The 22971-nt window shown below is 43.5% G+C and overlaps 1 protein-coding gene across 1 annotated transcript; it reads left to right on the forward strand.

Moving 5' to 3' along the window:
• The first annotated feature begins 21615 nt into the window (after window positions 1-21615).
• LOC114707819 (olfactory receptor 12-like) lies at window positions 21616-22700 on the forward strand. The gene has a single exon (XM_028890671.1). It carries the CDS (start codon window positions 21661-21663, stop codon window positions 22630-22632), a length of 972 nt encoding a protein of 323 aa, XP_028746504.1. The 5' UTR covers window positions 21616-21660; the 3' UTR covers window positions 22633-22700.
• The last annotated feature ends 271 nt before the right edge of the window (window positions 22701-22971 follow it).

A 22971-nucleotide genomic window follows, 5' to 3' on the forward strand; every position in this document is an offset into this window, starting at 1 on the left:
ATGTTTCTCAAAATATTGCATGAAATATGAAGCCATGAAGGGAAGGAACACTGCTAAACTCTTTCTATGCAGGCAATGTTACCCAGATACCTAAACTAGATAAGGAGATAAGAGAAGAAAACTATGGGGTAGCTTCTTAAAGTAACATGATGCAAAGAGTATCAAACCTGAGTTCTCCAACACACAGAAAGCATCTCACCATGACCAGGCTGGTTTCATTCCAGGGATGCAAGGATGCATCAACATTTGCAAACAAAGAGATAAAATATACCATATGGAAGGATCCACAGACAGAAATTGTAGGTGTTGTAGAATATTATTCTAAGGGGTGTTACATTTGTTTATGCTCTGGAACATTTATTTAATGATGCAAAGATGTGTTGCATTCTTTTATGTTGCATTTGTTTAACTCTGTGAAGCTGTGCTACTTTGCCTGTCTAAAATATCTGATGGTCTAATGAAAAGCTGAATGGCCAATAGCAAGGCAAGAGAAAGGATAAGCAGGGCTGGCAGGCAGAGAGAATAAATAGAAGGAGAAATCTGGTGAGGGGGCTGGCAGGGAGAAGAAAGAGCAAGAGAACAAGGAGAGGAGGATGCTAGGGGCCAGCCACCCAACCACACAGCCAGCCATGGAGTAAGAATGGGAAGTAAGATCTGCTTAAGGGTCCCCCTGGCAGTAGGATTAGGATCCATCTGTGGTGCATGAGCAGGCTATTTGGAGCCCACTACCTATGGTGGGACACCTGGCTCAGTCTTGAGACAGGGAGGGGCTTGGACCTACTGAATGTACCAGGCTGTACTGACTCTCCATGGGAGGCCTTACCTTCTTGTAGGAGGGAATGGGGGACAGGCTGGAAAGGCAGGAGGAGGAAAGAGGTGGATCTGTGATTGGTATATAAAATGAATAAAAAAAATTCTTAAAAATTAAAAAAGTGAAAGTAGGATTACAGAGGTAAGAAAAGGAAAAAGTCCAGAGGCAAAAAGGTAGACAGGATAGATAATTCAAGAAAAGCTAGCTAGAAACAAGCCAATCTAAGGCTGGGCATTTGTAAGTAATAATAAGCCTCCATGTGTGATTTATTTGGGAGCTGGGTGGGGGGCCCCAAAAGAGTAAAGAGCTAAGAGTAAAACAAACAACAACAGTATGGTTATCTAAATACATGCAGAAAAGTTCTGAAAAACGTGAGCATCCCTTCATAACAAAACCTTAGAAGTGACTAGGAGTATTAGAAACCTCAGGGTAGCAATGGATATAAACAAACACACCGTTTTCACTGTTCTACATGGGGACAGGTTGAAAGTATTTCCTTTCCAACTCATAACAAGACAAATGTATGCACCTCTCCACTTTTATTAAATGTTATAATTGAATTATTAACAGTGCAATAAGCAAAAGAAAGAAAATAGATACAAACAAAATAGAAGAGGTGAAATTATTATTCTTTTAAGACAACATGATCTATATTTAAAGACTCTACCAGAAACCTTTGAAATCTGATGAATGCTTTCAGCAAGTAACAGGAGACAGATCCACACACAGGATCCAGCAGCTTTTCTATACACCAATAATGGATTTGTGGAGAAAGAAACCAGGAAAAAAACCTCATTTGCGACAAGAAAAATTACATAGGAATAAAACATCTACAATGAAAACTTTAAAACATTGAAGAAAGGAAACTGAAGAAGGCACTAGAACATGGGAAAACCTCCCATGCCCATAGGTCAACATGTGAAAATAGCTACACAACCAGTCAATCTAAGATTTACTGAAGCCCCTTCAGAATTCTAACGGCATGCTTCGCATGAACTAGAAAAAAAATGCTGATGTTCATTTGGAAGCACAAAATACCCCAAACAGCCAAAGACATTCTAAGAAGAAAAAGTCGGGCGGTGGCAGCACACGCCTTTAATCCCAGCACTCAGGAGGCAGAGGCAGGCGGATTTCTGTGAGTTCAAGACCAGCCTGGTCTACAAAGCGAGATCCAGGAAAGGCGCAAAGCTACACAGAGAAACCCTGTCTCATAAAACCAAAAAAAAAAAAAAGAAAAAAAAAGAAAAGAAAGAAAGAAAGAAAGAAAGAAAGAAAGAAAGAAAGAAAGAAAGAAAGAAAGAAAGAAAAGAAAAAGGAAGCTTGAAGGCACAGTGTGTGACTCCATTATATCTCCAGCCACAGTTATGAAAATCAGCATGGTGTGGGCACACAACAGACACACAGAGCAAGGTTATGGAGAACTCAAAACGAACACCACACAGATGCAGCAACCTATTTGCCATACTTGCCAAAAATATTGGAAAAGAAAGAGTGTTCCACAAGGATTCTGGAAGCTGGATACCCACATGTATGGGGATGCAACTAGATCCTGAATCTTACGTCCTGTAAAAACCAGTTAAAATGGATCAGAGACCTTAACAAGAGACCAACAATTCTGAAAATTTTGGGGAAAACACTTCAAGGAAAATTCAGAGACAAAGGTTTTCTGAAGAGGGCTCTATCAGCCCAGACAGCAAGGGCAGGGACTGGTCTTTTGGACTGTGTGACACTCAGAAGCTCATGGACCACATGTAGAGCAACCCACAGTGAAGAGGAGGCTGCAGGTCATGAGGAAGGCCACCAGCCATGCATGTGACAGTGGTTAATAGAAAATGCAAAGAACTTAGACATAAATACCAAAGTCCAAATGACACCATCTGTAAATCGGCAAATGAATTGAATAGATAATCCTCAAAAGATGAATTACAAATGGCCAATAAATATGTTAAAATATGTTTAACATCTTCAGCCATCAGGAAAATTAAAAATTGGATTATTATTCCACCTTATTCCAGTCAGAACAGCATTATCGAGAAAACAAACAGCACCAAATATTGACAAAGATGTGAGGAAAAGCCAATCCTTATACTAAAAGCTAAAAATAGAACTGCCTTGTGACCTAGACAAACTCTTGGTGTCCATCTGAAGGAATCCAAGTTCCACCCCAGAGATGCATCTCTGTGTTCACTGTGGCACTGTTCAAAGTAGCCAATTATGCAATTGGCTTAGAAGTCCATCAGCAGATAAATAAAAAAAAAAAAAAATGTGACATAAACATAGAATGGAGTTTTATTTAACCATAAAGAAGAATGAAATTCCATCATTTTCAGAAACATGGATGGAACTGGAGATGCTGAGCAAAATAAGCCAGACTAAAAATGACAGATATGTCATGTTTCTGTCATATGCAAAACTTAGGTTTAAAAACAAAGGCATGGCAGTTGAAAGGGTCTGTGTGAGGAGGGGACTGTGTGAGGAGGGGACAGGAGCCAACAGGAAGGATGGGGGACAAGAAAGGGAAAGGGTCTGGAGAAGAGGAGGTAAGCTACATACATGGCAAACTTCTGTTGAGATGCCATACTCAAGTTCCCCACTCTGTGCGATGGATGTTTACTAAACATAAAAGGGGAAGCACAGAGAAGAGATGAGATGACTGGCCACTAATGTGCAGGAGCTTGGGCTCCTCCAGAAGGGAGATAGGAGGGCCAGTTTCTCTGCTAGAGTCCACCAGTTTCTCCGCTAGAGTTCACAGCGCTCTTCACACCATGGTTCTCACTTTCTCCGGCCCCTTTTTCCTTGACTGTGAGTGTGAGATGATTAGGCCAGTGGGACAGGGCCCTTGGGAGGAATTAATGCCAGGTTTGTGGGGTAGTTTTCATGAGAGTAGGCTTTGTTTTTGTTTTTTTAATTTTAAAAATTTTAGACAGGGTCTCATTTTACAATCATGGTTGGCTGGGAACTCTCCATGTAATCTAGGCTGTCCTCAAACTTGCAGCAATCCTCCTGCCTCTGCCTCCCAAGTTCTGGACTTGCAGGCATATGCTGTCAGATCTAGTTAAAGGCAAGTAAAACCACTTTCTGTCCTTGACAACTCCTGCAGGGGGAGATTTTCCTCCTTCTCCCTCTCTGTCATGTTGTGACCTAGCCAATAAAAAAAAAAAAAAAAACCATTCAACAAAATCTGGACATAGGGCTCTTGGGTGGATTTTCACCACCCCAAACTGCTCACTAAATAAATGTCTTGTCTTTATAAAGTACCCACATTCAGGTATTTTATTATGGCAACATTAGAGTAAGGCTGACGTAGAACCCTTAAACAAGATTAACTCCCAGCACATCCTAACAGCTTTTTATAAACCCTAGACCCAACATCAAAAGAGTAAATGTCTTTGCAAGCCCACATAAAAAATTATTCAGGATTCATTATATGCTAAGCCATAAAATGAAATGTTATAAAACTCACAGAGATTTGTCAATGATATATTATGTGCAATATAAATTATATATTATTATATAAATTACAAATAAAGTATTTGTCAAAAATTACAAGGGAATTCACAAAGTATTTTGAACTCCCCAAGGGAAGAAGATTCACTCAATTGCATAGGGATAGCACTAATTGGACTCAGGGGGTTCTTGAGAAATAAATAAAAATAAAAATAAAAAGGCGACTTGAAGCTGAGACAGAGGCGGATGGGGCAGGAGTAGGAGTTAGCGTGAATTGTGGTGGATGGATGTGATCAGTACACATTTTAGAGGACCCCCCCACACACAGTGGGGCTCCCTCCTGGGTGAGGCACAAACCATGCCCAAATACCTGTTTTCACAGGCGTGGTGGCGCACGCCTTTAATCCCAGCACTCGGGAGGCAGAGGCAGGCGGATCTCTGTGAGTTCGAGGCCAGCCTGGGCTACCAAGTTAGCTCCAGGAAAGGCGCAAAGCTACGCAGAGAAACCCTGTCTCGAAAAACCAAAAAAAAAAAAAAAAAAAAAAAAAAAAAAAAAAAAAAATCTGGAAAGAAAAGTTAAAGTGGCTGCTTTCTGACTCAGGCAGAAAAACAGCAGCCAATGACCTTGCAGGTGTGATTTATAAGAGAAGAAGAAGGGGAGGTCTGTGTTAGAACGGGCTGGGGTGTGATGGCAAAGGAGACAGGGGGTGAGGGAGAGAGGGAAGGGGACAAGGGATGGGGGCGGGGGTGTTTGTCCTGGGGAGACAAAGGACTGCCTCTGCATAGAGAGGAGACAGATGTGGCCCAGAAGCAAATGGCAGTTTATAAAGGGAAAGGGGGAACCCCACATTAGGATAAGTTGGTTAACTTTAATTGGGAATGATAATTAGAGTAGCCAAAGGGAGCTTCTGACTGCTGGACTTCCAATACTTTGATAGCTGGATCTTGGTAGTCAGCCTTGGGAAGGGGAATGGCCAAATAAGGGAGTGGACCTTGGTGGCTAGCTTTAGGAATAAAATCTAATGGTTTTTAGCAAGACCGGGGTGGGGCAAGGCCTGCCAGAGCCACAGTGGGTTTATGCCCCTTCCTACACTGCATACATTACATGGAACTTTCCAAGAGTAAAATATATTCTTTAAAACAAAAAACAATGAAATTGAAACACAACATATCCAGGTTAAAGGGGTTCAACTAAAGCGGTGCTTGTGGGAACTTTGTGGCTTTAAATATTAAAAAAAAGAAAGAGTTAAAAATAAAAAATTACACTTTTATTTTAAAAGTCTAAAGAAGAGAAAAGAAATCCAAACTAAACCATTTCTCCTTAAACCATTTCTCTTTGTAAGTTGATCTTCTCGGGTGTTTGGTACAGTACTGCTTTGGAAGCTTGGGAGTCTTTACAATTCCCTAAAGCAGAGCTGCATCCTGGGCAGACCCAGTGGCTAGAGCACAAATACAACTTCTCTCCGAGGTTCTGTGGCAATGGGACTCCAAGGGTAAGCATTCTTTTTAGCACATATTAGTCATACAAAATAGTAGGCTTCATTATAACATTCTCATACAACATGTAATGTGTTTTGATGACAGTCACTCGCTCTGTGACCCTCCGCTTCCAATGGTCCCTCTTCTACCTCACTTCCCCAAATCCACATGTGAGAAAAAAACCCATAATGCTATGTATGACTGACTGGCTCATTTCACTTAGCCTCATGGCCTCCAATTCAATTCATTCTCCTAAAAACAGCATAGTTTCCTTCTTCTTTACAGGTAAATAAAACTGCCTGTCCATATACACCACATGCTCTTGGTCTGTCTGTCTACCGATCTGTTCTGAGGCTGATTGCATGACTTGGCTGTTGTGATCAATGTTGGGTAAACATGAATGTGCAGGTGTCTCTGAGTGTGCTGGCTTTGGTTATTTTGGTTCTGTATCTAGTAGTGATATATTTGGATTACATGCAAATTACAGTTTTAGTTTTTGAGAAAACTTCACGCTGATTTCCACAGCGTCAGGGCTAATTTACATGCCACCAGCAGCGTCCAAGCCTCCCCTGCTCAGCCCTGCCTCTGTGCCAGCGCTTGGCTTTTGTTTTCTTGATGACAGTGATTGTGTAGTGGCTGAAATAGAATCTCTCGATTTGGTTTGTATTTCCCTGATGGCCAAAGATGTTGATCATTTTTATTTATTTATTGCCCATTTATATTTCTTCATTTGAGAATTGTCTGCCTGGCTCACTCCCTGGATTATTGACTGGGTTATTTGCTTTCCTGGTATTTGATGTTTTTAGTTCTTTACACATTCTGGAAATTACTCCCCTGCCAAATGAACAGATGCTCTCAGATTTTCCCCATTCTGTAGGGTGTCTCGTCACTCTGTTTTTGTTTTTGGTTTTGGGGGTATTTTTTGCGTTAATTTGATCCTCTTCTGTTTGCCAATTCTTGCCATTATTTTTGGACTATGGCATCCTATTCTGAGAGTCACTACCCTTCCCTCAATCTTGAGGCATTTCCCTGTGATTTCCAGTTTCCAGACAGGCATTAGAGTCCTCGCTGCATTTCTGGTTGCCTTTTGTAAAGGGGGAGGGAGATTGGGAGTGAGCGTCAGTAGTCTGCATCTGGATCCTGTTTCCTCAGCAGCACTTGCTGAAGAGGCTGCCCTTTCCAGCACATGCCTCCTCTTTTCTCTTCCCTCTTCTCTCCTTGATTGTTTCCAGGGCTGTGCAGAAGCTTCTCAGTTTGATGTGATCTAGTTTGTCTGGGGCTTTTTGTTCATTTTGCTTTTGTTGTTCAGCTTTTGTGATCTAGAACATCTTTGCTCAAGCCCATGTCCTGAAGATTCTCCCTGAGCTTTATTCTAGTAGCTTCACGGCTCTCACACATCTTTACTCATTCTGAGGTGACTTGTGTACGTGTGAGTGAAGGGGCTTTTGCTTCTGTCTGCATATGGACATCCAGTTTGCCATACTGTTCACTAATGAGAGTATCCCACACCCCACAAACACTTGGTGCAGCTGGTGTGTGTGTGTGTGTGTGTGTGTGTGTGTGTGTGTGTGTGTGTGTGTATGTGTGTGTGTGTATGTGTGTGTGTGTGTGTGTGTGTGTGTGTGTGTGTGTGTGTGTGTATTGATTACTGGGCTCCCTATTTTGGCCCACTGGTCTATGTGACTTCTTTCATATGGGGACCATATTGTTTTGGTTGCTACAGATAAAAAAACATGTTCTTTTCAGTGGATACAGATTTTAGTGAGGAAGTCGGAAGAGTTCTGGAGATGGGCAGAAACGGCGGCTATACAACAATGGAACACACTCATTTCCATGAAAGATACTCTAAAATGGTTAAATTGATAAATTGTATCTATGTGTATTTTATCACATTTTAAAGTTTAAGAAAAATGATAAGTGCAATGACCCTGGGTTTGGGGGGGGGCGGGGAATGGATCATCTTGGCACTGTGAAGTGTCAACTTGACCACGTTTGAAGGACAATGAAGTCAGCTCAGATCTGACAGTTTGTCTACTTTTACAGATGAGCAGAGACCACGGTTCAGCTGCGAAGCAATATTCCTGGCAGTCCTCTGGAAACAGTGAGACAGTTTCAGTATATATTCTAACACATACATCATTGTTTCCAGTTTTCAACTTGTACCTATGATGTAGATAATGATGGGAAACAGGTGATCATGTGAGAGGACGGTGTGGGAGGGGAAAGAAAGTTCAAGGGAAGAGAATCTGTGCTGGGCTTGAGTGGAGGAGTCAGAAGTGGGGGAAGAAGAGGCTGGGGAGGGACATTAAAATTAAAGGGTTGCTTTTGGATATGTTTATTTTGAGCGTTCTTATGAGGTATCCATTTAAAGATGACATTCCTGTCCCACACAGGATACTATTCATCTTGTAATCATTACTTTATCAATAAAATTTAAGTGTTTAATCCATTCATGGTTTTCCTAACCATCGAAATGTGAATTTCTCCTCATTGATGTTGAACATGTTTATGGTGGTCAGTGTTGGCAATTTGACATCTCACAATCCCCTGGGAGATGGGCTTCAGGCATCTGGAGAGATGATCTTGATTATAATTGAGGTGAGAAAACCCGCCCACTGTGGGCAGCACCATTCCCTGGGTGGGATCCTGGAATGTGCAAGGGACTGATCAGCAATGTGCAGTCTTCACCCTCTGCTTCCTGACTGTGTCACACGGGACTGAAATCAGGGACCCTGGACAACCCCAAACGTTTATTTAGTCAAATACCTTCTAATAGGCAGAAGGCATAGACAATGCAAAACTTTATAAGTTTTGTGTTCATCATAAAGAGGAGATCCATAAATCATAAAGCCTTCACAAAGAGGGGCTCTTACAGGGATATGGGAGAGTCCAAGTAGCTCCATCATCAAAAGGCCCACACAGCGTGGGTGACGATTCATAAAAATTGCTCACCTGGAGCTCCCTTTGTATAGGGATGTGTGAATCTGTCTGTATGGTCCCCCACTAACACACGGTTTTAGCTAGTACATCTGAACATTTCAGGGTGTTTTGTGCTGAAAGCAACAAATCAGGATTTTGCATTTGGTGTGACGTGACCACTACTTTAGGCCCCCCCTTCCTTGACTTCCCAGACCATGATGAACTGTACCTTGAGCTGTGAACTGGAGCAAACAATGTCTCCTTTGAGTTGATTCTGTCAGAGGATACTACTGCAGCAACAAGGAAATCAAGACAATATTCAGCATCACACTGTAATTTTTCACAGATGACCAATAACTAATCATGGGGATATAAAATCTTTTCATGTTGACTGTTCATTTGAATTTTATCTTCCTTGCTGTTCCCAATCCTACTTTTCTTGCTGTGTAGTACCTCTCTGTATGTGCTGGATCATTTTTCCCCTTGCATCTTGACACTGTTTTGATCACCACCGTTGTCTGTGAAGTCTTTTTATTATATTATCACTTCTAATATTTGTACTTTCATAGACAACATCTCGAATATGAAGTGAGTAAAACCATTTTTAGCCATTTATAAAACATTTTCCTATGTGAACTTCTAGTATTTTTGTTTTGATTTTAATCCATCTGAATTTATTTTTTTATTAAGTGAGGTAAAATTTAACTTCTCCAAATAAAGCCAATTGTCCTAAACTCCACTTGTTTGAAATACACATTTACATGTGTCTGTGTAGATCCCTACTAACACTTGGTTTTAGCTATTATATCTGAATAATTCAGAATGTTATGAGATGAAAACAACAAGTGCTTTACTAAAAGCCCTTAATGATGCTGGTTCTGCTGCCATGCATTTTAAGCACAGGAGCTTTCTTCAAGGGCTTGAATATGTAGGGTTTCTCATTCTTTTTCCCTTTACCTACAGCATTGGTTTTATATTATAATGGATGACCTATGACATTGTTGTATAGCTTTTCCTTGTGACTTGAAACATTTTATACTGGAGAGAGGCTTGTTAAGACTTAGGAATTAAACAAAACTTGAAAGTCTCAGAAAGTAAACAACTCACAAGTCTTAGGAAGCTCCTGAAACTTACAAGATGCACATAGCCCTTCCCAAGGTTATATGAGCAGTAATAATTTTACTCAGGGGAAGAGACTCCCCAAGGACCTACCCCTGAGCTGCCTACAAGTTATGAATGGAGCTCCAGGTGAACAACCCCTGAGCTGCCTGCAAGTTATGAATGGAGCTCCAGGTGAGCAATTTTCATGAATCATCACCCATGCTGAGTGGGGCTTTTTTATATGTCTTTCATATCCCTGTAACAACCCAGTTTGTAAAGATTTCATGGTTTATGGATCTTCAATTTATGATTGATAGAAAACAACTCACAAAACTTATAAAATTCTGCATTGTCTATGCCTCCTCCCTATCTGAGGGTATTTGACTAAATGAACATTTGGGGTTGTATAGGTTCCACGATTCTGGTGCTGTGTGGCATCAAGATGTTTAGAACGAGCTTATACAGGTAAGAATGGGGTGTTCACCTGGACCTGTGGTCTGTGAAGTTTCACTTGGCATATGGTGGTGGCAGAACAATCTGATAATTATAGAAGCAGCTTGTTACGCTGGCCTACTGGGGGCCGGGTCAAAAGTCCAAACTCCTTATAATTCTGTTGGATGATTTCTGCTCAATGAGAACTTGTTGTTAGTGAGATTTGCTCATTAGGATCCCCAAAGTGCACAGACTGAATCCTCACAGGCTACTTCCCTTGTTCACTGGCTCAGAATCCAGATCCTCTGGGGCCCTGTCCTTGGCCCAGTCATCCATGTTTGATGAGCTCATTAGCAACTCGCAGAGTCTCCAGCAAATTAGCAGAGGTCGTCTGAAGGTGGAACCCAGGGGAGCAGCTACATTAGAGATGGAAAATAAGTTCTGTGTTGTTAGTGCACACACTCCAGGGAGATGGATCCCTCATTTCCAATAGGGACAGAGCAGAGGGCAAGCAGCCAAGGGTGCCTTTCAGGTGGAAACTGGGCTAGAATTTGTGTTCAGGAGACATTTGCTGGGTTCTGGCTCAGCACTGGCCCTGATCTCTCTGGACAGGCACAAAACACACCCAAGCACATTAGTTTGGGGCTCACAATATGTTGAGATGAGGCTGTGTGAGGTTATTTTTAGCTTGAATTTATAATTATATATAAGGTAGGTTGATTAGTATATTTCAGAACATGAATTTTAATATGGCAATTCAAAAATAATGTTGGAACTATCCCTGCATGTCTGAAATGAAGCCAATTTGGTCAAGATGAATGACCTTTTTGATGTGATCTTGAATTTGTTTTGCAAGAATTTTATTGAGAATCTTGTATCTATGTTCATCAGGGAGATCAGTCTGTAATTGTGTGTGTGTGTGTGTGTGTGTGTGTGTGTGTGTGTGTGTGTGTGTCTGTGTCTGTGTCTGTGTGTGTGTGTGTCTGTGTCTGTGTCTGTGTCTGTGTCTGTGTCTGTGTTGTACCTTTATCTGGTTTTGGTATGAGAGTAATATTGGCTTGACAAAAAGATTTTTGAAGCCTTCCTTTCTTTTATACTTTATGAAATAATTTGGTAACATTGATGTTAATGCTTCTTTGAAGTTCTGAGAGAATTCTGCAGTGAATCCATCTGATACTGGGCACCTTTAGTTGGGGGATTTAAAAATATATTTCATTTAATATTCTTATACACATATAATATGTTTGGATCAAATCGACCTAACTCTCCTCCAGCTCCTCTCTTATTTCCCACTACCACCTTTTCCTCCATACTTGGATATATTTTTCAAATCACTGCTTCAATATCATTGCTGGCTATGAATCTAGATGTGTTTAAATTATACATTTCATCTTGATTTAATTTTGGTATGTCATATACATTTAGAAATTCACTCATTTCTTAAGATTTTCCAATTTAATGGAATATTAGTTTTAAAGATATTTCTTTATGATTTTCTTAATTTTATTATTGTTGACTGTAATCTCTCCCTTCCCATTTCTAATTTTATTAACTTGGGTCTTTTCTCTTCCTTTTGTTTAATTTATTTAAAGGTTTGTCATGACCATCTAGATAGATGAAAAAGGGCCTTGACAAAATCGAACATTTCTTCATGAAAAAAGTCCTTAAGAGTCTAGAATTGGAGGGAGCATAGCTCAGCATAATAAAGGCTGTCTACAATAATAAATCTATACCCAACATAATGTTACAATAAGTGGGGAGACCCCAAAGCATTCATACTAAGATTGGGACTAAGACAAGGTGTCCACTCTCTCCACTGCTATCAAATATGGTGCTTGAATTCTTAACTAAAACAATAAGAAGAGAGAAAGAAATAAAAGAGATACAAATTAGAAGAGAAGTCAAAATATCCCTATTTACAGATGATATGATTTTATATATGAGACCACAAAGACTCCACTAAAAATCTCTTACAGCTGATGAATACTTTCATTTAAGTGGCAAATTTCAAAATTAACAGACAAAAATCAATAGCATCTCAGTCAGTAGAGCATGAGACTCTTAATTTCAGGGTCATAGGTCTGTGCCCCATGTTGGGTGCCAAAAATGTGAGAAATTCATGGATGTCTGGGAAGACTTATTTATTAAGGAATAAAATGGGGATCTCACTTATGAATATAGAACAAGTAAAGGCTGTTCCTAATTCAGCTGTGATTCTGCCCAAGGGTGATGGGGACCAACCGCAAGCCATTCTCCACTGCTTGATCTGGCTCCAACCCCCCAATTATACAGACAAGACCATGCCCTAGGGCTGTTACCCTGAAGCCACAACAAAAGTTTTTTTTTTCTATGCCAGTGACATACAATGAAAAGGAGCTAAGGGAACCAATCCCATTCACAATAGCTACAAAATCTAACCAAGGGAATAAAAGACCTCTACAATAAAAACCTTAAGAAACTGGAGAAGGACATAGAGGAAGGCATTAGAGGATAGAAAGACCTACCTTGCTCTTGGATCAGAAAAATCAATCATGTGAAAGTGGCCATCCTACCAAAAGCAATCTACAGATTCAATGCAATCACAATTAAGATTCCAGGGCTAATTCTTACAGACATAAAAAAATTCCAAAATTTATGTGGAGGGATAAAAGACCAAGAATATTCAAATCAACCCTGAACAAAAAATACTGCTGGAGATATCATCATACCTGATTTAAAATTATACTGTAGAGCATAGCAATAAAAACAGTATGGTATTGGCACAGAAACATAGATCAACTGTGTAGAATAGAGGACTCAGTCCGTGAAACTACAGTTTTTTAGAAAGATAATAAAAATGTACATTGGAGAAAACATATCGTCATCAACAAATGGTGATGGGGAGCCTGTCTTTCAATACACAGAAGATGAAAAGAGGTTCTTATTTCTCACCCTGCACAAAACTCAACTTCAGATGAATCAAGGGCCTCCACAGGAAAATGTGGGAAGAATGCTTGGACTCACAGCACAGGTTAAAGCTTACTGAATAGGACTCTAGTAACACGGGAAAGGCCAACAATTGACAAATGCCATTCATATGAAATTTTAAAAGCTTTCATACAGCACAGGAAACTGTCAACCGAGTGAAGAGGCAGCTCAGAGAATGAGAGGAAATCCTCTCAGCCATACATCTGACAAGACCAGCATCTAGAGTATACAAAGAACTACACAAAATCTAAATAGCAAGAAAACAATCAATCCAACCAGACAGGAAGCCCTCAAAAGAAGAGAGACAAATGATCAGTAAACACTTCAAATGTGTCCAGCATCCTTAGCTCTCAAGGAAGTGCAAATCACAACTATTTTCACACTCCATCTCATCTCAGTCAGAATGGGTATCACCAGAAATGCAAATGACCACTAATGCAAAAACACTTATTAGGTTGTAGGAAAAGGAACCCTCATACACTGTTGGTGGGACTGTAAACTGTACACTGTGAAGATCAGTTTGCAAGTCTCTCAAAACACAAGAAATGGATCTACCATATGACCAAACTATACCATTCCTAGGCATAGACACAAAAGAATTTTTATCCTACTCCATATATAACAATCCATCCATGTTCATTGCTGCTCTCTTCACAATAACCAGGAAGTGGGAACAACTTAGATGCCCATCAACTGACTAATGAATACTGAAAGTGTAGTACTATTACAGAATGCAATATTACTCATTTATAAGGAAAAATTATATAATGAATTTCTATATAAGATAAATGGGTAGAACTGGAAAATACTGGTAACTGAGGTTACCCAGGCTAGATGTTGCACGTGACAATACTGACCTACTGGACAACGGCAGCATGACTGTTACAGGGTAAGCAATGCTTTCTGATTGTCTTTGAGGCCTGTTCTACAGGGAAGAGTTAATGCCTGTCTGTGTGAACCTGGCAAAAAGTCCAGCCCATGTCTTGGAAGGTCATAAGACTTAGGGTGGAACCTACTATTGGTTTGTCAATTGGTAGTGTTGACAAAACACCTTCTAACTTTCTATTGCTGGATGCTGGAGGAGGGAGAGGCAGAGAGGAAGCAAAGCCACAAATAAAGAGTAATAAGGTATGTGAGAGAGGATGTGTAACATATCCACCATCATGTGGGAAACTGATCCTTGAAACTGAACCTTGGATGACAGGGTTCAGCTCAGAACTTTGTTTTCTGTTTACAACTATTAAGATTGGCTGTGATGATTCATTCTTATTATAAAATGAATGTCCATTACAAAAAAAAGCGTTACCTCTGTAATTATTATGATTTTCATGTGAAATGCCCCATAGTTCAATGTCCCATGTGTTCAATGCTTGGTACCTTCCTGATGTCACTATTATAGGGGGTTCTGGAGACTTTGGGTAGTGTGGACCTGCATGGATGAAGTAGGTCACTGGGAATGTAACTCTGAAGGTTAGAACGGATCCTCCCTACCTGCTTCCTATGCCTTGAGGCACGCAGTTTCTGCCACGTGATCCAGCTGGCATGATGGTCAGTAGAACCAAGGACTATGGACCGAGGCCTCCAGAAAAAGAGATAAAATAAGCATTTCTTTTCCTCCAGTTGCTTTGCCCTGTACTCTGTCACAGCAATGGGAAAATGGCTGACACAGGACATTTGTGCCAGGAGCAGGATCATGCTGTAATCCCTGGCAATGCGTTCCAGGGTCTTTGGAACTGGTTTATGGGAGGAATTTGGGGGAAGTTTGTAGATGTGGGCCTGAGAAGCCTAGAATTCTATAAACACAGATTAATAATTCTCTTGGAAGCTCTGAAGACCAGACTGGATAGTAAAGTCAAGGCTCACTAGGTTTCAAGAGGAAATAAGGGGCTTTTCTGGGAATTGAACTAGAGTCTATGTTACATTCTGGCAAGAACTTACCTACATTTTATCTGCATTCTGACACTTTTCCTGAGGCTAAATTTAAAGGCAACAACCTAACAATTTGGTAAGAACTTTTAAAGGAAGCTCAGCATTCCAGCAGTGGCATGGTTTTTGCTGACTCCTTTTAGCTGGACTTACGGTGACTCTCAGAAGATGAATGGTTTGAAAAACTTAGTATGGTTGGAAAATTGCATGTAAACTGGGGACTAAGAGCCAGACATGGTGGTGCACATCTTTAATTCCAGCACACAGGAGAAGGTAGAGGCAGGTTAATCTCCATGAGTTTGAGGCCAGCCTGATACAGATAGGGAATGCCAAGACAGCCAGAGCTACACAGTGAAAGCCTGTTTCATAAAAGGAGGGAAGGGAGGGAGAGAGGGAAGAAAGAAGGAAGGAGGATGGGAGGGAGGGAGGGGGAAGGGAGGGGGAGGAAGGGAGGGAGGGAAGGAAGGAAGGAAGAAAAAGCAGGTAGTTTCTGAAGGGATCCATGTCATTGAAAAGGAATCATTGTTTTACATCAGGACAATAAGAAGCTTTGGAGCATATTAGGAACTGGCTACCACCTGCCCATACCAGGTTCAAGAGTATGGACTTTTCATTTGAAAGGCTTTTCCCAGAGCATTCTGCTCAGAGGGGCTACTTAGGACGTTCTTCCCAGGAGTTGTTTTGCCCTGTTCTGTTATAGAATGTTATTTTAAGTCGGCAAAGATGTGTTACATTTGTTTATGCTGTGGGATATCACTTTAACTGCATAAAGATGTGTTGCTTTTGTTTGTGCTGCATTTGTTTAACTATGTAAAGATGTGTTGCAGTTGTGTTGCCTGCCTGTGGCACCTGATTTGTGGAATAAAGAGCTGGATGGCTGATAGCTAGGCAGGAGAAAGGGTAGGCAGGGCTGGTAGGTGGAGAGAATAAATAGGAAGAGAAATTTAGGTTCATGAGAAACAAGAGAAGGAGGGGGAGAGAATGAGGGAGACACCTGGGGCCAGAAGCCAGGCAGCCACCAGTCAGCAGACATGAGAAGCAGTGAAAGTAAGACGTACAGAGGGAGGAAAAATAATAAGGCCCAAGGCAAAGGGTGGATAAAGAGAAACAGGTTAATTTAAGTTAAAAAAAAAAAAACAACCTAGCCTGAAAGAGCTAAGCTAGGCTGAGCATTCAAAACTAATAGAAGTTTGTGTTACGATTTGGGAGCTGGTTGGTGGTCCAAAAGAAAAGGCCTGGTATATTGTTCAGCCAGCCAAACACCACCATATTGTCCAAGAGGGCTTCTGTGGTTGTTCTTGCTTGGATATGAAGTTAGTCAAGAGTGTGCAGCCGTGAGTGACACTCCATTTCCAAGGGGTATCAGAGTGCACATGGAGACAGTCCTAAAGAAGCCACAGAGATAGGGCCAGAGACCAGTGAACTAGAGAAGGTATTTGCAATATATAAGATGAAAAGGTCTGCAATATGTAATGAGTTCACAAAATCCAACAAGAAAAGGCTCGTCAATTGAGTAGGAAATGAAACACTAGTGTAAGAGAAAAAAAAGGGTAGAGAGGAAGAACACATTCTGAGCACCGTCTTTCCCACCCGGGAACTAAACCCAGCCTGGAGTGCAGTTGGGAAGGATCTAGTGAGTGGGCACAGCTGTGCCCTGGGTTACAAGAGCAACACTGTGGGGTTCTGACCTCAGTAATACGGGGTATTAGGCTCGGGTGTATGATCTGCAGGAAAGGCAGCACTTCCGCTGCCTTGCCTGCTAAAGTCATGACACCCTGGAAGAACTGCATCACCATTGCCTGGGGCGTGTGGTATAAAGGAGCAGAGACAGATGACAAGTGTGTGCAGCCACCATGAACTCAGTAGCAAAGTCATGGTCACTAACAGGAAGTATTGTGTGTACTGCGAAGTGAGACCATAGGGAATGGGCTCCCTTGGGTACAGTGGCCAATAAGTCTTCAGATCGGCAGAAGACACAGGACAACTGGAGTCTGAAGTCACAGGAAGGAACAAAGCTGTTGTCTCAGCTCCAAGACAAGCAGGCAGCAGATGTTCCCTTGTATTCAGAGAATAGCCAGCCCTTTGGTGCTATTCAGGCCGGCAACTGATTAAACAAAAACCACTCACATTAAAGAGAAAATTCTCTTTACCCAGTCCATGGCTGCAATGTTAAATGTATCCAAAGCACCTTCAAAGAAACACTCAGAATAATATTTGAACTATTATCCAAATACCCAATGTCCTAGTCATGCTGACACATAAAATTACCTCTCACACCATAGTAGGAACATGGACATCTCAAAAAATGATGGCATTGAGAAGTGTTGAGATGCACAAATGCACATGGCAATGGTGGAATCTCAAGGAGTATGTGCAGTGCAAAGAGACAATGGCATAGAAACCAGCTGTCAACCTATGCAGTTATTACCAGGAAGACACACTTTGCCATGTTAATGCCAGGGAAGAATTAAACCATAATATACCCATAAGAGAGCACCCAGGAATTCACATCTGCACTCAGGAGTTTATATCTCCACATAAGGGCTCACATTTGTACTCAAGAGCTCACATCTCTACATAGTAGCTCACACTTGGGAAACTCACACTTGTACACAGGAACTTATACCTGTACTAAGAATTTACACCAGCATCCAGGTGTTCAGTCCTGCACCCTGGATCTAACCCAGCACTCAGGAGTTCATATCCATACATAGGATCTCATACCTGCACTCACAAGTTCACACCTGCATAAGGGAGCACACACTTGCAGCCCAGATTTCAAACAGTTTACACACGACACTGCCAGGGCTTCCCGGCAGGTATAGCAACGTTGCTGGCCATTACTGAAAATGTTAGCAGGAGCACAGATGTTGCCTCAAACTCAGAGAAGATCTTTTCCTTTTTCTTTTCTTTTTTCCTTTTTTTATTATTAAGAAATTTTATATTCATCTTACATAGCAATCACAGATTCCCCTCCCCTCCCTCCTCCCATCCCTCAGGCTCCCCGCTCCAAACTCATCCTCCATTCCCACCTCCTCCAAGGCAAGGCATGGTGAGTCAGCAGAGCCTGACACACTCAGATGAGGCAGGTCTAAGCCCCGCCCCCTGCACCAAAGCTGTGTGAGGTGTCCCATCGTAGGCAGTGGGCTCCAAAAAACCCACTCATACACCAGGGATGGATCCCGATCCCACTGCCGGGGGCCCCTTAAGCAACAAAACTGTCTCACCTATGCAGAGGGCCTAGTCCAGTCCCATGGAGGTTCCACAGCTATTGGTCCACAGTTCATGAGTTCCCACTAGTTTGGTTTTGTTGTCTCTGTACATTTCCCCATCATGATTTTGATGCTTCTTGCTCATAGAATCCCTCTTCTCTCTCTTCGATTGGACTCCCAGAGCTCGGCCTGGTGCTTGACTATGGATCTCTGCATCTGCTTCCATCGGTTGCTGGATGAAGGCTCTATGAATACAGTTAGGGTATTCACCAATCTGATCACCGGGGTAGGCCAGTTCAGGCACCCTCTCCACGACTGCTAGTAGTCTAAGGTGGGGTCATCCTTGTGGACTCCTGGGAACTTCCCTAGTACTCAATTTTCTCCCTATTGCCATGATGTCTCCCTCTATCAAGATACAGAGAAGATCTTAATAGCAAAACCAAAAAGCATTGTGATTTGTGCATCATGCAATCCAGAGACAATCAGATCCACACCTGGGGACCCAGCTAACCGCTGTAGGAGGGAAGGGGCTACTCTGGGCCCTGTTGAGGAGCCTTGTCTTTTCCGTCTCTTTGGGTTGGATCATGGTTTACTGGCTCGAATCGCTCTAAGCAAAACTTGTGTTAGTTTTTCAAACTGGAAACATTCAGAAAGGAACAGAAAGGGGATGAGAGTCATCTACCCAGGCTTCTAGCGACACCGAGGGTTTTGGATTTGCAGCATTAGCGGACTGTGTAGATCTAGTTGCCATCTAGAGTGCAGTGAGCTGGCCATCTACCCTAGGGAGGGCTCCTTACATCATTCCTCCCACATTAACATAGTGAGTTGGGGGAGCAGCAAGGGACTGGGCTGTGTCCAGGAGGCCCACGTTGCCCCATTATACTGACTGCTCTAATGAGGGACACAGGATACAGTTGGTCCTGAGTTGTCTCTGCTGTAATTCTGGTGGTTCCTTCAAAGGTTTCCAGAGGACTGCAGGCTTCCTGCCAACCCATAGAGCAGCAACCAGTGGGTCATGACCCCTTTGAGGTCACATATCAGATATTTATATTACGATTCACAACAGTAGCAAAATTACAGTGATGAAGTAACAACAAAGTAATTTTATGGTTGGGGGCTCGCCACAACATGAGGAACTGTATTAAAGGGTCACAACATTAGGACGGTTGGGAACCATTGCCGTAGAGAGTGGGTGGCAAAGCAGAGATTGGCCACAGCCCGTCTTTCACCTCTGGAGCCCAGGGCATTAGAGTCCCAGCTGTCAGTGGCCAGAAACTCCTAATTGGCCACTGGAGGCCAGAGCCCCAGTACTACTAGGTGCAGAGCATCCTATCCAGCAGAGTGACCCCAAGGGCAGGCCGCTCCACACCCTACCAGGGGTGACAGGAGAGCAGCCAAAGTGAGGAAACCCTGACTTCTCTCTTAAAAGACCCAGAACCCGCCGCAGCCAGAACCTGCACAGCCAGTCTCTTACAGAGACCCAGGGACCCAGCGCTGCTCACATGGCCCACCTCACTCCAGGGCCCAGGAGTCCACAGCTGACATGAAGTCAGTCCCAAACCAACCGGTCTGCCTCTCCAAATCTATCACAGGCCAGGCTCATCAACATGGGGCACTGGGCACATGGATATTAGCTGTGTGACCCTGGGCACACCTGACTCTTACCTAAGAAAGGTAAGTTCATTGTATCACCTTTCAGGAGTAGGGGGCCATCCATGTGGGAGGGGGGCAGAAAGGTGGAGCACACAGTGTACACTCAGGGCCTGCCTCAGTAAACTGACATGTCTTGTCCTGATCACCAGGGCTTCAGCACAGGTTAGAGTAGGTAGTTTGGGAGCCTTATTAAACACCAGCTCCAATTGTGTAGGCAGGTGGGCTGACGGTCTTCATCCAACCAGCTCAAGGACACTATAATGGTGCTCGCTCAGGAGAGACAAGGCCAAGGGGAGCACAGGCTTTCCCTTCACACACGACATCTGCCAGCTTGCCCACAGCAGAGCTGAGTCCTCAGCCCATGCCTCTCTCCCCTTGCACAAACACCCTTAGATAATATTTTCCCTCAGCATCCTGGGAAGATCAAGCTTGTCCTTGTTGCACCTGGAAACCAAGGACCAACGTTCATTTACACATCACACGTATCACCATGGAGACCTTTATGGTCAGTACTGTGACCCCTGGCTGGTGTGTCAAGAGAGTGAGCACAAAGCCATTTCAGGCACACCTTTGAGCTCACAGTGAGAAAAATCACCTATGTAGGGTGAGATGGGCTTAGATGTGCCCCCCAGCCTCAGCATCACTCCTGTGTGAGGGTGAGCTGTGGAGAAGAGGGCACATAACAAATGAACTCACTCAGACCAGAGAAGGCCCCCAAGCTCCAGGGAATGGAGAACAGACACCCTCTTCTCTCTATCCAAGACACTCAATTCGATACTTCCCTGCGTTGATTTATTGGTCAATAGCATGGTCATCATAGCCAGACACTTTGAGGACATCCCTAATCTGTCAATGCCATGATCACTGTGAATAAGAGAAAGTGACTGTGAGTGGTCAGAAGGCCAGAGGCCATCTCTCTCTGGTCTTAAGCGGCAAAGAACAAGACTCTATAAACCCCCAAAGATGAAGTGGAGTGGGGAGTAGAATTGGTAGTAAGATCCAGTGGGAGATGATGAGCACGTCCCAAATATATCTAGAACGCAGTCCAGCTGTTTCTCAGGACACGGGTCTCAGCTGCCCCTTCACCATGATAGCCAACATCTACTCATTGTCTGGAGACCCTCACATCCTCCAGCAAGCAGAGGATCTATACATTATTATTATTGTGGACAAGACATGGAGCTAGAGCGGTTGATCATCCTGCAGGGAACAGGCAAGGGCTCTTCCCTACTCTTAGCCCCTCCTGGAGGGGACAAGATCACCCAGCTTGGGGAGGGCAGGAAGTCCTCATGAACATTTTGAGTCGATGAGACCTGAATGGTGCGGGTGGACTTAGTGGGCAGCTGCACCAGAAGAGCTGCTCTGAGGTGTCTTTGTGATGAGGTAGGACAAGTAACTAAGAGGCAGGCATGGGGACCTTGAAAGGCTCTTTATACTCAGTCACTCAGCTCTGGAAGACTCTCCATGAGAGCACTGTCCAGCCTCCCTGCAGAGGGAGGGCTCAGCAAATCCCTGAGAACTGAGTAAATCAGAGGAATGTCCCCCTTCCAGGCCACTCAAGATCATTTGGGAGATCACAGAAGCTAGCGGACTTTTGGACAGGGGACAGCACGTGGAGAATGGGTTGCTGCGGTCTGTGGCATGTTTGACTGCACCGGTGAGATCTGCTCCCTCTCACTGACTCCATCTGCCCCTCCGCATCTGTCCCCACTCATGGCCACACCAGTCCACAGAAATGCAAGTCTCTCAGCAGTGTCCTTGCAGGGGTTTGTGTTGGTGGGATTTGGGGGAGGTGCAGAGACCCAGGCCCTGCTCTTTGCTGTCTTCCTGGCTCTGTACGTGGTGACTGTCCTGGGCAACCTCACCATGATCGTGCTCATCACCCTGGATGCCCGCCTGCACTCCCCCATGTACTTCTTCCTCAAGAACCTGTCCTTTGTAGACCTCTGCTACTCCTCTGTCATTGCCCCCAAAGCCATGACCATCTTCCTTTCCTCCTCCAAGGTCATCAGCTTTGAGGGCTGTGCCACTCAGTTCTTCTTTTTCTCCCTTCTGGTTACCACCGAAGGCTTCCTCTTAGCAGTAATGGCCTATGATCGCTTTATGGCCATCTGCAGTCCCCTGAGGTACCCTGTGACCATGTGCCACATGGCATGTGTTCGTCTGGTTCTGGGTACCTACTGTGGAGGCTGCCTGAACTCCATCGTGCAGACCAGCCTCACATTCCAGCTGCCCTTCTGCAGTTCCAACCACATTGACCACTTCTACTGTGACGTGCCCCCACTGCTCCGGCTGGCCTGTGCAGACACAGCGCTCAATGAGCTTGTCATGTTTGGCATCTGTGGACTCATCATTGTGTCTACCACTCTTGTGGTCCTCATCTCCTATGGCTACATCACCGTGACCATCCTCAGGATGCGCTCTGGGTCAGGGCGGCACAAGGTCTTCTCTACGTGTGGTTCCCACATGACAGCTGTATCCTTGTTTTACGGAACTGTGTTTGTCATGTATGCACAGCCAGGAGCAGTGTCATCCATGGAGCAGGGCAAGGTGGTCTCCGTCTTCTACACCCTGGTCATCCCCATGCTCAACCCCCTCATCTACAGTCTGCGCAACAAGGATGTGAAGGACGCCCTCAAGAGGCTAGGGCAAAGACCCAGCCTTGTGAAGGAGGGTGGGCAGTAAGAGGCTGTCCTAGGGCTGGAGGGGAGATTTCCACTGAAACGCTGTCCGATCTCTTCCATTCACCCATTCTGCAAAGGTTCTTGAAGGCTCATTGCAGACCAGGTCCTGGATATGCAGGAAGCAGAAGACCGCTCTGCCCAGAGCAAGTTCCAAGACACTTTCTGCTGTGCAATGCAGTGAACAGGATTCACAGTTGTTGGGATTGAAAGAGTTTTTTTCTTTTCTATGAAAGGAGATAGATGTTTGAACAGAATGTGCAAAACAGAGTAAATCCCTAATATCAAGTCCCTCTTCCTGACCCCACAGATGCACTGCTAGGCATGTCTTGGCGGCCCCTTA

The sequence above is a fragment of the Peromyscus leucopus genome, chromosome 13 (genome assembly GCF_004664715.2).
Source record: "Peromyscus leucopus breed LL Stock chromosome 13, UCI_PerLeu_2.1, whole genome shotgun sequence".
In the NCBI taxonomy this organism is placed as follows: domain Eukaryota; kingdom Metazoa; phylum Chordata; class Mammalia; order Rodentia; family Cricetidae; genus Peromyscus; species Peromyscus leucopus.